The 14,751-nt window shown below is 46.8% G+C and overlaps 1 protein-coding gene across 6 annotated transcripts in view; it reads left to right on the top strand.

Annotated features, from left to right (window-relative positions):
* Positions 1–4,494: 4,494 nt before the first annotated feature.
* Snx31 (sorting nexin 31) overlaps positions 4,495–14,751 on the top strand; it is an 81,193-nt gene continuing 70,936 nt past the window's right edge. For 5 of the 6 annotated variants that reach the window (XM_034516987.2, XM_076911266.1, XM_034516986.2 and 2 more), the window contains exons 1-4: positions 4,495–4,630; positions 4,742–4,816; positions 12,817–12,931; positions 14,162–14,226. In XM_034516987.2, coding sequence (XP_034372878.1) covers positions 4,565–4,630; positions 4,742–4,816; positions 12,817–12,931; positions 14,162–14,226 — 321 coding nt within the window. In that variant the 5' untranslated portion in view covers positions 4,495–4,564. Of the gene's footprint in view, positions 4,631–4,741; positions 4,817–7,674; positions 7,839–12,816; positions 12,932–14,161; positions 14,227–14,751 lie in introns of those variants that run through there. The other variant, XM_076911269.1, reaches the window with a different exon arrangement.

Genomic DNA, 14,751 nt, shown 5'->3' with positions numbered 1-14,751 from the left:
GAAGTCAGGAGGGCCCTGGTTGGAAGCCACAGGCAGAAAGCCCACTGTGTCTCCAGCTCCTGAGTATGGGTGCCCATCTCCCACCAGACCACCTCAAGCTGTGTAGCACTAGGCAAGGTCATGAAATATGTTCTCTAAATGCTTATTCAATAAAGGGATATTAATTATTAACCATGCCTTGTTCCTCATGAGAAAATTAACCCCTTCCCACAGTGATACACTTCCTCCAACAAGGCCACACCTCCTGATAGTGCCGCTTCCCGTGGGCCAAGCATGTTCAAACCACCACAGCAACTTACATAGTACTTCAGTTTTCTTATTTATTTTTGAGACAGGGTTTCACTACGTGTACCCTGTCTGGCCAGGAACTGAAGTTAAGGCTCCTGCCTCAGCCTTCTTAGATAGGATTAGAGACATGTCCCATGAACAGAGGTCACTGTTTCTGGTTGGCTCATCTTCTTAGGTTGGGAGGACGCTCCTGGACTACAGATGCTCCAGAGCATCCTGGGAAGCAGTAGGAGCAGCCCTCCCTGCCCATGGACACCCATGAAGAGGATTTTAATTCTTCAACTCGGCTCAACCTCAAGCCTGTCTCTGTTTCTCCAAGGCTCCTCTTACCATCTACACCTCTTGTCAGCTAACCTCGGCTCACACTTCTGCACTGAGTTACTGTATCTTGCTCTGGTAAACTTTCCTGTCCCTAGACTCAGCTGTTGTGTCTGCTTCCTTGTAAGACTGTAGATGTTGGGACAATACCTAGCAGGTCCACTGTGGGTCCCATAGCCCAGACTCCAGATACACAGTACATATATGCTGTGAGAACCAACTCTCCCCTCTTGGCTAAAGGCCAGGCCACCTTCTGAATCCGTCACTGAGGAGGCAACCTTCACCTTGCCCTGCCGCTCCCTGCCTAAAGATGCAGAAAGGCCGGCTGTGCCCAGTTTGTGTGTATTTAACCCAGATGACAAATGCCATAGCTGAGTGGTAGCACTGGCTCAGCAGCTTGTCCTCACAGTATCCCTGGCATGGCTGAAGATACGATTCCTTGTCTCCAGTTCTCACTCATTTCTGTTGAAGAATCAAAATCCTCTTCATGGGTGTCCACAGGCAGGGAGGGCTTCCCAGGATGCTGTGGCACCTCTGTAATGCAGGAGCGTCCTCACAACCTAGGAAGAGGAGCCAACCGGAAACTGACCTCTGCAGCAAGGAAAGCCTTCTGCCAGAGCCCTAGGCTCAGAAAGAAGTTGCTGGTATTTGCAGCAACACCATGAAGGGAGGAGATCTGTTTCTGCTTTTAACCTGGAAACATGGGTGCTATTCACTGAAAATCATATGTTCCTGATTTTCACTAATTTATTTGCAAAGAACCAAAAATGTTTCATTTATTATTTTTTAAAATTAGGCCAAATGAGTTCTGATCTTTTATTGTTGGGACAGAGACCAAACTCACACCCAGGAACATGGTCAGCAGCTGAGTGATAGGGAGCAGAACTAGACAGAAGGACAGAGACAGAGAGAAAGACAGACATAGGGACAGCAGGTAGAGTATGGGACTGCAGACCTTGGGGGTATGGTGCCATGGCCCCCCCTTGCCCCCACTTACTCCCTGTCCCTGCACATTTTGCCAAGTGACCTAGTTTGGTTCTCCCATTCTCTCATGGTTTCAGTGTTTGTCCCTTGACAGCTGCAGGTCCTTGATGGGTTCCTAAACTGCACAGTACCTCAGCTCCTCCCAAGAAGGAGGCAGAAGGGCACCTGTCTCCAGCCACGGCTTTGGCTGGGTGACCAATGACCTAATGTGAAGATACTTATGACAGTCAGACCTAACTTTTTTTTTTTTTAAGTTTACAACGATGCAAAAGCAATATGCATTCAGCAGGAACACACTATAATAAAAAAAAATTAATAATTTTTCAGTGTTTTAGTCCCTGTCCCCCATTTGCTGTGATTAAAATATTTTGAGGAAAGCAACTTAAAGGAGACAGGTCAGTCGGTGGTGGTGGGAAGTCCAGGTCACAGGCATGTGAAGCAGCTCACCTCATCACATCTCTTCTCAGGAAACAGAGATTGATGCACACTAGCACTCAGCCTACTTCTGACATCTTCTACAGGCCCAGTCCCAGCCAGGGAATGGCAACGCCCAGAGTGGGCAGCCCTTCCCAAATCAATCATTGCAGTCAGGATAACATCCACAGGCACGCTCAGAGGCCCATCCATATCCCTGATGATTTTAGATTCTGCCAACTTGACAATTAACACTAACCATCACAACTGGGTGTCAGTACATGGTCCAGCCCTCTCTGTGTACAGACTGTGGGCAGTGGAAGCTTGCAGTTAGCTGCTGGATCGTGACACTACCTCATGCTGTCTCTCTAAGCTAGGAAACATACTTTAAATGCACTAACCACTTAACACTGTGTTCCCCACTTGCCTTAGATTTATGAGGAATTAATCTCTCCACAAATTGAGTAGTATTCTTCCACAAAGTTGTAAGAAATATTTAGCCTAAAGTAATATTTATAAATTATTAATCATAAGGCCCAAACTTACTCCACGTAAGTCATCTAAGTAAGCATATCAATAAGGCTAGATGAATACTTTGTGACATAGCTACACAGTGGAATACTACTCAGCAATGAAAAAGGAGGCAATTTATAAAATGCAATACCACTAAGCAAAAATAAATAAATAAAAATTTAAAAAGAAGTGCAAACTCTGTATATAAACTAGAGGAATCTCTAGATAACTATGCTGTGAAGAGGGAGCTAGGCCATACAGTATACACACTGCCCGATTCCACTTATATTCAAAAAGGCAAACTAATCACGACAAAGCACATGGGCTGTTACTTGTGCTGAGGGAGGTGGGAGGGACCAGGAGACCTGAGTCTGGGACTCACAGGGTGGACGGAGAGAACAGAGTTCTATGAGTTGTCCTGTGACCCTGACACATTCTAATAAATCCAGTACAAATGAGCAAATCTAACTTTAAAATAATGTAGAAGTGTCAAAGGCATGTCAATAAAGTGATGGTACAAATATGATTATTTTTAATTTTTTTAAAATTATTTTTATTATTTCATATATATGGGTATTTTGTCTGAATGGGTGTCTGTGCTATGCACATGCCCAGTGCTCAAGGAAGGTAAAAAAAAACAACATCAGATCCCCTAGAACTGGGGTTACAGATAGCTGTGAGCTGTCATGTGGGTGCTGGGAATTGAACCCATGTTCTCTAGAAGAGAGGCATGCTCTTACACTGGCCCGTCTTTCCAGCTTTCCATCTGTGGTCGTTGAAGAGGAGGTCTCGGGGCATTGGCTGGAGCATCTCTTCCCTGATTGACCACTTGTGAATTCTGCAGTTAGGATACGGAGAGTGATCCATAATGCTGGTGCAAAGCTGACTCTTCTTTAGCTCCTTCAGGTCCACAGTCCATGCTGCCACTCAGTCTGTTGACAGACAACTCACAGATGTACCCAGAGGTTTAGCTCCTAGGTGATTCTAAATCTCATCGAGTTGACAATCAATTTTAACCATCTTCACAAGTTAATAGAATTAATACCAACAGTGAAAAACCAAGATGTTAGTGAAAGATCCTGGGAACAAAGATTCTTAAGAACCCAGCCACAGAGAGAGGCATCCAGTCGAGAGCAGTGCTTCCCCAGGCCAGAGAGACCCAGGCCACTTCCATGTTTTTGATTTTCTATTATGGGAGAAAGAAGACTTTAAAAAAAAAAAAAAAAAAGAATAAAACAATATCAAACTACCAAAGCAGTGTTACATATGGACGGCATACCATGATACATTTTTACAAAGTTAAGACAACAAAACAACAAACAAACAAAAGACCCCTGAGCCTCATGCCACTGTGATGGTCATAGGGTACTTTCAAGGGGACCCACTTTCTAATCTTAATCCACAGTATACTGTAGCCAGCGCTGGGATGGTGGGAAACTCCCAAATCACCAAGGCACGCTCCGTTGAAAATTCCAGAATTCCGGTATGAGGCGGGACTGAATGCCACCTCATCATCCCCTTCTCTCTGGAAATGGACAGACATTCTGTTGGTCACAGACACTAGACCTGGACCTGAAGTGGCCCCTGGAAAAGCTGTTCCCTTAGGCAAGATGCCTGGCCCTGATGATTTAGGGAAGGGCTGGGTCAGTGACTTTCTGGCAGCCATATAGAATGTTCATTTGGCTAGAGCCACGATTCTTAACTTTTGCGGGTTCAAGGAGCTCTCTGAAAAAGAATTCGACATCCTCCCTCCCTCCCTGTCCCACAGAGACAGGCTTTCCTTCTCAAGTCTTTAAACTTCCAGTGCCTGGCCTCCAGGGTAACACTGGCCTGGGAGCTTCTGGCATTCCTGGGGTCCCTCTGAACCCTGCGCCTCTAGTCCAGCCTAAGAACCAGCCTGAGGACAATGTAGGGGGCAGGGCGGGGTAGGGCGGGGCCAGACGCAGACCCCGCCCACCCTAGACCTAAGGCAGGAGCGGGAGCTCAGGACCCAGCCTAAACTCTAGGCGGCAGGTCTCCATCTCGCTGTCCCTGGTCATCACCAGTCATGAAGATGCACTTCTGCATCCCGGTGTCCCAGCAGCAGCCAGACGCGTTGGGGGGCCGCTACGTGGTGCGTCTGGGGGCCAGGGTCGGCTGGGTGGAGAGGGACTCGGTAACTCGCGCCCCACCCCCAACCCCCACCCTCACCTTGGATAACTGGGGCAAGTGTCTGTGCTTTCAGTTGTACTCCGTGTACCTGGACGGGTTCCTCTTCTGCAAAGTACGCTACAGCCAGCTGCACCGCTGGGATGAACAGGTGAGCCCCGTGGGGAAAATGTGTCCAAGGGCTTGGATTGTGTCACTCTAAATGACACTCGACTCTCTCTCTCTCTCTCTCTCTCTCTCTCTCTCTCTCTCTCTCTCTCTCTCTCTCTCTCGGTGGAGGAGGGTTGGATACAGGCTCCTGATCTGGGAACTACAAGCACTCTTTAATCCCAGAGCAATCTCCTATACCAACATCTCCAACATCAGGTCAGCCTTAGACCATGAACAGATGAACAAGACCATAATGACCAGTTGCAAAGTCACCTCCTTCCCCTGGCTTTCTGTGCTCACAGCCCTCAGACCTATCCCAGAGTAGAGTCAACTGGGACAAGTGTCCTTTGTTCAGGTTCTAGTTCTAACGTGGTCTCATCTGGCCCACATCTCCAAGTCCCTTTGTTAGCAAACCCAAGACTCACGAGCTAAAGGGTCACACTCAATGCAGATTGGTTTGTGGCAGCTAATCAGAAAGTGTCACAAAGTGACTCAAAAGCATCTTATGCAATCTGGGGGGGGGGGGTTTCTGGGAGACTCCAGGCTTGAGAAGGGACTGTGGCTTGGATGTGACAGTGGCTGACAGGAGTAGGAGGTAGGAATAGGCAAAGAGAAAGATAAAAGCTAGGCAGAATGGCACATCCCTGTAGTCTTAGCCCATGGGAGACTGAGGCAGGGGGATAGAGAATTCAAGACTCAGCCTGGGCTACACAGACATGTCTCAGACCAAAAAGAAAAGGGTATAAGGTGTGTAAGAACCATATTAGCTCAGAATGAAGAAGGAGCTGGGGAGGCTGGCGCATGGCAGGAGGGGCACCCGAACAATTACGAGGCTTTCAGCGTTCCCTCTTGCGGAAGCCCTGCACAACCCTGGGCCCCCACAGCTGACATTGCCTTTGAAGGCTTCTCCAAAGCTGGGGAAAGTATCGCAGGCAAATCACTGGGGCATCAGTCAGACAGGCTGTATTTATCTAAAGGCACAAAAGACTGAGCTGGCCAGCGTTTCACACAGCAGACATTACCAGGGTTCAGCATGAGGGAGGGAGCTGCAGCCCTTGAGGTGGTTTCCCTGGGGACAGGGCTGCAGCTGACCGTGTCAGAGAGCATGGGTCACATGTCACCTCACAGAGACTCATGAAGGGTGGTGAGTCTTTTATGAATTACCCTGGCTGATGAGAACTGAGGAGCCTGGGCAGGAACCCTTTCTTATCTTACAGGTGTCCAATAGGTGGGATATAAAGTCAATTATTTTATTTTTATTTTTGAGACAGTCTTCCTATGTAGCTCTGGCTGTCCTGGACCTCACTATGAGAGGTCCTCCCGACTTTGCCTCTCAAATGCTGGGTTTAAGGGCGTGTGTCACCATGCCTGGATAAAATCAATTCCTACAGCCAAAACCCATGTTAGCAATGTTATAACCTTTATTTAACATAATTTATTTACACATATAGTAAAAGCTTCACATGGAGCTTGTAAGGAAATAAACTGGCAAGAACTTTATACCCCCTTCTATATATACACAGTCTTTCATTTTTTTATGGTACCTTGTATTTGGTCAGACTAATAAGCATTTGGGGCTAACAAGATGGCTTAGCGGCACTTGCTGCAAAGCCTGTAGCTTGAGTTCAATTCCAGGAACTCACGTGTAGAAGATTACTGCAAGTTGTCCTCTGACCTCACACATGTGCCCCTGCCACTTCCATCAGAGAGAGAGAGAGAGAGAGAGAGAGAGAGAGAGAGAGAGAGAGAGAAGGAGAGAGAAGAAAAAAAAGAAAGGAAGGAAGCAGGCTGTGGTGTTTAATCCCAGCACTTGGGAGGCAGAGGCAGGGGGATTTCTGAGTCCAGCCTGGGCTACAGAAAAATCCTGTCTCAAAACAGAAAAAAAGGAAAAGAGGAAAAAATAAACTAGCAGAGAGGGATCTGGAAAAGCCCTTCGACTTTTGCCAGACTTGGAAAGGACACACACTCATATACACACTCATACACCACACACAGTCACACAAACAGACTCACTCACACACATTCACACCACTCACACACACATGCACATACCACACACACACACACACACACACACACACACACACACACGCACCACACACTCACGCACACACGCACACCACACACTCACACACACACACCACTCTCTCACACCAGGCTGGGGATGTGGCTCACTCAGTAGGTAGGGAGCTTCCCCAGCACATATGAAGCCCTGGGTCTGGCCCCCAGTTTTTGTAAAGCAGGCACAGTTCAAGATCATCCTGAGCTACATATTGAGTTCAAGGCCAGGCTAGAAAACAAACAAACAAACAAACAAAAAACAAAAAGAGAAAACCTCCAACAACAGTAGCAGAGCCGGGGAACCGAGTTTCCCTTCTGTGCTCTTTCACGGAGGCTTTGAGATTGAGCTGAACTCTCCCAAGTCTTGGGATGCAACAGGCAAACCCGACTGAGACTGGTGAGAGGCCTGTGTTGGTAAAATTGGACCATGGAGATGACGGTTGACTTTTGGCAGAATTTACTCAGCTCACCAAATATTTCCCATCCCCCCATCCCTGCCCCAAACTTCCTTCAACAGAAACAAAGATTTCTTGAGGAACCTGTCCTTTGCTGTAAAACCTGCTGGGTGATTTTCTGCTCCATGTCCCTCCCAAGATTCCCCACCATGATGACTTTTCCTCTTAAGGTGACTTAGGCAGTCCTGCTGTCTGAAGGCTGTTGTGACTACGGCCAATTAGGGAATGTCTGTGACATTTATGTACACACGGAAAAGAAGACAGTTCCCTTTTTGGTATCACTTGGTGAGCTATCAGCTAACCAAGACGCAGTTGCATGCAAAGACGACAAATTTCTGCTTCATTGAATGACTGCAGCAGAGGTGCAGAGTCAGTGTCCTGGCTGGTGGAGCAGCCCTGGCTGATGCCGATGCAGCTGGGAGCATTTCCCTGAGTTTAAAGGATACATACTTGCTGTGAGAATATTTGGTTCCAGGATCAGATGAGAGCTGGGTCTGCAGGGATGAGGTAGGTGAGAGGCAGTGGTGCATGATGGGAAGGAACTACGCTGCCTCTCAACTGATGGTTACCTGAGGATGTGACCCTGTCACCTCCAGATCTTCTGATTTTCTGAGAATCCAGAGCATCAATTTTTTTAATAAGCTTAATTTTTATAGTAACAGTCTTACTTTATAAAAAAAAAAAAAAAAAAAAAAAAGCGCAGCAGTTTCCATACACCAGGCGTTCAGTTTCCTCTATTCTTTTCTTCAAACTATCGCAAAGATTTCTTTTTTGTTTTAAACACAGGTGAGTGTTTTGCCTGCTTGTTTGTGCACCATATGTGCGCTCTACCCTCAGGTTTCAGAAGAGGGCATCAGATCCTCTGAAATCAGGATTATAGACAGTTGTAAGCTACTGTGTGGGTGATTGGAATTGAACCCAGGCCCTCTGGATGAACAAAGTGCTCTTAGCTTCTGGGCCATCCCTCCAGCCTGGTGTCCTCTATGTTAACACTACCTTTAGTGTGTACACTTGTTACACTGACCCAGTCAGCAAGGATGTACTATTACGAACTGCACCCATAATTTATTAAGACTTGATTAGTTTATGTCTAATATCTAATTTCTGTCCAGGACCCAGGAGCATTCCACCTAGGTCATGTCTCCTTTAGCTCTCTGACAATGGCAGTTCTCTCAGATAGCTTAGAGGGGGCTGGTCAGATCTTCTGTGGATATCCTTCTAGTTGGAGACTTCGTTTCCACATGATGAAGAGCGAGCCGTGGGTTTTGAGGGCGAGGGCCCCAGTGGTAACCAAAGCGTGTTCTACCCACGTTGCCTCAGATACCTGCCAGGCTACACCTCTCACTGCTGATGCTCATGGCTGAGGAGACATCCATCTGGTTTTCCCACAGCAAAGCACCCCCATGCTACCCCCTACCCCCTTTAGAGTACCCTTTGGAAGGATGTTGTTGTGCACGATGCAGTGGGAATTTGTTTCTTGCTCAAATACATTATCTGGAATTCTTCTACACAGAAACCGGTCTGTTCTCTCTATTCATTTATTCAGTGATTTAGTTAGACCATCATGGATTGATGGGTATTTACGCTTTGGATTATGTGTCAATGCTGCTTTGTTTTATTGATCCAGTTGTCTGAGCTTTGGCCCTTGGCTCCCACGTCTCCTTTATGTTCAGTCATTGAACACTCACATACTTCCTAGTGCCCCAAAGTGGTCCGGGCTCTGTCTTAGAAAGAGGAATTGCTCTGTGGATCCATGGTGACTGTCAATGAGGAATGAGACAGGCCTGGGGGCAGGTGTGCTCACTGCTGCTACAGTGTTGTTTCCAGGCCTTCCCTGCAGAGCTAGGAAGCAGACACCATGTGCTATAGCCCAGAGTTTCCTATACAGACTTCTACCAGTGTCCATTCATATTAGTTCTTTCTCTTACTGCTGCCGATAAAAGTCCAGACAGAAACCACCTAAGCAGGAAGGGTTTATTATGACTCATTGTTTCATAGGATGTCACCCATCAGGGCGTGAGGACACTCAAGGTGATGAGAGCATGCAGCTGAGACTTGTCACATGAGCCATCACAGGCCTGAGCCACAGTGTGGCTAACCCTCAGCACCCATTCCTAGCCACCTATTGCTGCTGGCCAGACTTATTTCATTTCTTGAGTCTGTATGCTGTACAGTAGCATGAAAATTAACTCACACGCCCAGGGAAAACAGCTTCATCAACAGTACAGTGTGGCGGACTGCTCTGCCCCATGCTTGGGGGCCACTGTGTCTCGGCCTGAGCTGCTGCTCCAGTCCATGGGTCAGGGTCTAGCAAGAGAGAGAGTGGGATGGAGGGGCAAGAGACACGAAGAATGGGGACAAGACAGAGGGTCTGACCAAGTCTCAAGTCTCAAGTCTCTAGTCTCCTGTCTCCTTTATTGAAAGGAAATCCTGTGTATTTATATGCTTTGCCACGTGCCTTGCAGGTGTAGATACCACGTGCGCCTTGCAGCTGGGGGCACTAAACAGCAAGACAAGATATGTGGGATATCAGAGTGTGCTACAGCTGTTGTAGGCTGTTGAAAACAAGTCTCTTGTCAGGGTACATGGCTAGAGATGGCTGCAAAGATGATAGCCGCTTTCTGCTAGGAGTCAGCTCCCAACAGTACAGCACTTATGTGCAGTCGGTTTTTGTGCATTCTTCTTGTGGACCTCACACACTTCAGTCCTGTTTTACGTCATTGCTCCCCACTTCCTTGCTTCTTCCAGGGAGGTTGTGTGGTGTATTTGTCATGGAGCTAGAGTCTTCTGTCATGCGCTGTGTTCCATCCCGAGATTCTTCAGACTACCTAAATGACTTTTAAAAATATGTACATTTGTCAAGCTTGTGCTTGCAGTGTGCCTGGATGAGTGTGGAGCACCGTGCCCCCGTGGGTATACGCTGGCACAAGAAGCTTTTTTGCTGTAAAATGTGTGCTTGACCTATTCAGTAGTCCCCTGTCCCACAGCTCTGGTGACAAGGGACCTTTTTTCTATATTTATATTTTTACCCTTTCAGGTGGTTATATAATTGAATTCATAATGTAGCTTTTTCGGACTGGTTTCTTTCACTTAGCAACACGTATTGAAGGTTTATCTGTATCTTTTTGTGGCTAGATCATTTCTTTCCATGAATGAGCAATATTCTGTTGTAGGATGTTGTAGCATCTTTGCAAGGTTCCAGATAAAGCAGATTTTGGGGGCATTGTTTGTTTGTTTTTCAAGACAGGTTTCTCTGTGTAGCCCTGCTGTCTTGGAACTTGCTCATACTGTAGACCAGGCTGGCCTCGAATTCAGAGATCTACCTGCCTCTGCTTCTTGTGTGCTGGGATTAAAGGCCCATAACCCAGTTTCAAGCAGATTTTAAAAGACGTGTGTGTGTGAGATGTGTGATGTGTGATGTGTGATGTGTGTAGGTGACTTGGAGGCCAGAAGAGGCTGTCAGAGCCCTTGCTACTGGAGTTACAGGAAGTTGTAACCTGTCTGATGTGGTGCTGGGAGATGAACTCAGGCCACTGGAAGAGCAGCAAGTGCTCTTAACAGCTGATCGAATGCAGTTCGTGTGGACATAGTCTTCAGATGAGTTCAGTAAATTGTTTCAGGTGTGATTGCTGGATTCTATAGTGAGACTATGCTTAACACTGTAAGAAATTACCACATTGTCTTCTAATGTGGTGATGATATTGTGCATTCTCTGCAGGATATGCTTTTAGAATTTAAGTCACAAAAATAAATGCTGGCATCAAATATAGGTTCTCTAGAAACTGAACAACAGCCAAGCAATAAGCAGCAGGAAGCCATGATTTGTTCATAGACAGTTAATAACCTTTGTATATTCAGACCAACTTTTGGCTGATAGAAATTTCTGTGCCAATAGAGACACTGAATACATGCTCTGTCCAATAGCAACTTGCCACGTCAGTGTCCATCAAACACGTGGAATGTGGCTTGTATGACTTAGAAGCTAATTTAAAATTTTTATTTCATTAAAGCAATGTGTCAATTCACTTATGAGTTCCTCGTCACAAAAGCCATAGTTGTGTTATTGTATTTAATTGTGTTATTGTATTTAATTGCACCCACCCAGGTCACAGTTCTAGATCCTTAGAATGATTTTGCCGTTGTCTTGGGTGGTGAGATGCCGTCAAGGATTTTGAGCAAGGCAGTATGAGATTCCACTTACATTTTTGAAGCATTACTCGAGACGCTGTGTTAGAAATAGACAGGAGGTCAGTAAGAGAAGCAGAGAAACCGCTTAGAAGGCCGCTCTCACAATCCAGGGCCTAGAAGGCGGTAGCTTGCATCAGCTCAGTGGTTATTGGAGTGGAGAGAAGTGGTCTGTTTCTCCATGTGCTTTGAAGTTAGGGACCGTGTGAACTGCCAGATACTCGCAGTGATCATGGCAAAGGCCACTAAAGTTAAACAGAAGTTTAAGGTCTTGTCTGTTTGTGGCCTCCTTTCTCTTGCAGCTGGTTGCAGCTGGTTGCAGCTGGTTTCAGTCTTTAAGTTCTGATAACAGTCAGGTTTCAGCCCCTCTGCTTCCCAGGTGCAATGCTAACACCTGACTAAGGCTCTGACTGGTTTCCTTTACTAAAATACTAAAATAATAATCATTATTATGAAGTGTGTGTGTGTGTCCCTGCATAAATATAGGTGCCTGCAGAGGTCAGTGGACAGATTGTGGAGCTGGAGTTACAGGCAGGTGTGAGCTGTCTGCAAGGGTGGTGGGAATAAATCTGAGTCCTCTGTAAGAGCATGTGAGTATTAACCTATGTACCATCTCTCCAGCCCCCCAAAGTTGTTTTTATATCTTCCATAAAAGTGACTGCCACCATAGTCTCGGGGTCTGTATGGTGGTAGAAGGAAAGGGCCTTCCTGGGCTTTATGTCAGATGTATAAGACATCTGTAATTAGCACCACCTCATAGAATTGACACAGAAGGCACAGTTTAAGTTTAGGTAGCCACCTTAATCAGAGTAAAAAGAGCCAAAAAAGGTGGCACACAGCTTCAATCTGACTTAGAAGGCATCTAAGGAGCATCCTTGTGAGTTCAAGGCCAGCTTGGTCTACATAGCAAGTCCCAGAATAGCCAGGACTGCAAAGTCAGATAATTCAAAAAATAAAAAAATAGTCTGACTATAATCTCTGATCTTTCACATATAAAACGAGTTTAAGGAAATGCATGTTATGAGTGGCAATCTTATAAAAACCTATCTCAGCTTCACCAAAGCAGGGCTGGAGTCACTGGTCTGTGCTGTTGCAGGGACAGCTGTGGCGTGCGTACTGAGAGACACTCCAAAGCCTCCAGAAAGCTTCCAAAGGACACTCACAGCCTCCTTCCCTTCCTTTGGCCACCAACAAGGCTCATTTTATGTTTCTGTTTAAATAAAGTGCTCTAAGACGAGGCCTTGTGTCTCCTCAGCTCTGCATTAGTGTCTCACACTGACTGTGTCTTGGCACCTTTCAGCTGAGACGGGTGTTTGGAAACCGCCTGCCCCCTTTCCCACCGAAGTACTACCTGGCAATGACTACCGCTATGGCTGCAGAGAGGAGGGATCAGTTGGAACGCTACCTGCAAAATGGTACGTGCTTGAACTGTTTTATAGCTTTATTGCAACGTCACAAAAGCCATCAAACCGTCATGCATCATCATCTAGTTTTACCATCCTTCAGACAGAAGACTCCATGTCTATTGGCGATGATGTCTGTGACTTTAATTTTTCAAACCTTATTATTAATGATGGCTCTTAAATGCCTTAACCTCCCTTCTAGGCCACCACCGACCAGAGGTAGTGGGAAAGAAAGGATATGGGGGACTAAGGGGAAGTGGACCTGTTTAAAAAGGTTCTTTGGAACAACTCCCGTCTGTGTTGTCTGGAAATCAGCAGTTCAGTTCACAGGTCAGCAGCGCAGCTCAGTCCAGTCGCAAACACTTCATGGATACACCAGCAGTCCAGTTCGGTGAAGTCAGAATAGCAAACAGAATCAGCAGCAGTGGCACGACCTAGCAGAGACAGCCAGGCCTCAGCTTCCGCACGAGTCAGCAGGAGGGACCAGGGACAACAAGAATGCCAGGAAAAGTTCTTGGCTGTGCCTCTCAGACAAGCAAAGATCAGCAAAGACTCAAGACTAACAAGCATTTAGCTATGCAAGCAAGCCTGGCTCAGCCTCCGTCACTGTCGGTTGAGTCCTTTTATACTCCAAACATCACCTGTCCTCCAAGGGTCTTGCCTCAGCACGTGAGTCTGTCTCAGTGAACATCACTCTGCCAGTCAGCCCAAATCTGTGGAAGCAGCAAGAAGCTATGGCACACCACCAGAAGTTTTTTTGGTGCATTTCTCTCTATGGAGTTCCAACAAATGGAGCTCAACCCCGCAGTGTAGGCGGACCAATGCATGCCTGTCGTTAGCCGAGAAAGCCCCGAGCATGTGATGAAACACTCACTTGGATCTTTGGGCAGACTTAACATTTTCAGATTACCAAGTGTCTCGCTAAACTGACTGCCTAGACCCAACCAGCAATATGTTTTTGCTTCTTGTAATAGTTCCATCGTTTTATCCACAGGGTAGTAAGGTCACTGTGGCTTGAGTACGTGGAACTCCTGGGAGAACCACAGTCCTGAGTTGGCTTGATGGGCTCGTTATTACCAAGGCCACCTCAAGGGGGCAGACTCTGTTGATTGTCTTGCATCGAGAACTCTCCCTTACACCCAGGAAGGCCACACTGCTAGGACAAGATCTCAGGGTTCCTGGGGGGACACAGTTGACAGACTTCAGCCTGTGCTCACTTGGTCTGCTTTCCGTATCTTTCAGTAACTGCAGATCCCCGTGTGATAAGGAGCGACATCTTCACTGAGTTTTTAACACTGGTGCAGCTGGTAAGCTTGTCTTCCTTACTGAAGTCGCCATCCCTCTGCGGTCTGTCTGTTTCCCCGGTGCACAGGTATTCCAGAATTTGGGTAAAGTGAATTCCTTCCTAGTAGGCTGGAGGCTGCTTCCTGTTTGAATCCTACAGGGAGATGAAGTGTGTCTCAGACTTTGGTTTACAGCCTAGGCAGATACTTTATTCTGTAGCCTGGGTGTCTCACATCCCTATGCTGGTCCCAAGAAAGGAAGAGACTGAGCTGGAGTTTTAGCACTTAGATCCCCATACTAAGATGAGACCCAGCAGCTATAGCCAAGGTCTCCAAAAGCACCACAGTGCAGACATTGGGGCAGAAGGCCATGCTGGCTGGTACCTGCCTGTCTTCCTAACATGACTGCCCACGGACAAGAGCCAGCCTGAACAATGTGGCCTAAGGCAGCCCTTTTCCAGGGACTCTGAAAGGAACCACAGGTCCCTCATGGCATAGGCTGAAACTTTGATAAGCCATTTATTTAGCTAATCTTTCTCTCCTTTGCAC

Source organism: Arvicanthis niloticus, chromosome 13 (genome assembly GCF_011762505.2).
Source record: "Arvicanthis niloticus isolate mArvNil1 chromosome 13, mArvNil1.pat.X, whole genome shotgun sequence".
Classification (NCBI taxonomy): Eukaryota; Metazoa; Chordata; class Mammalia; order Rodentia; family Muridae; genus Arvicanthis; species Arvicanthis niloticus.
This window is presented reverse-complemented; position numbering and strand designations above follow the sequence as displayed.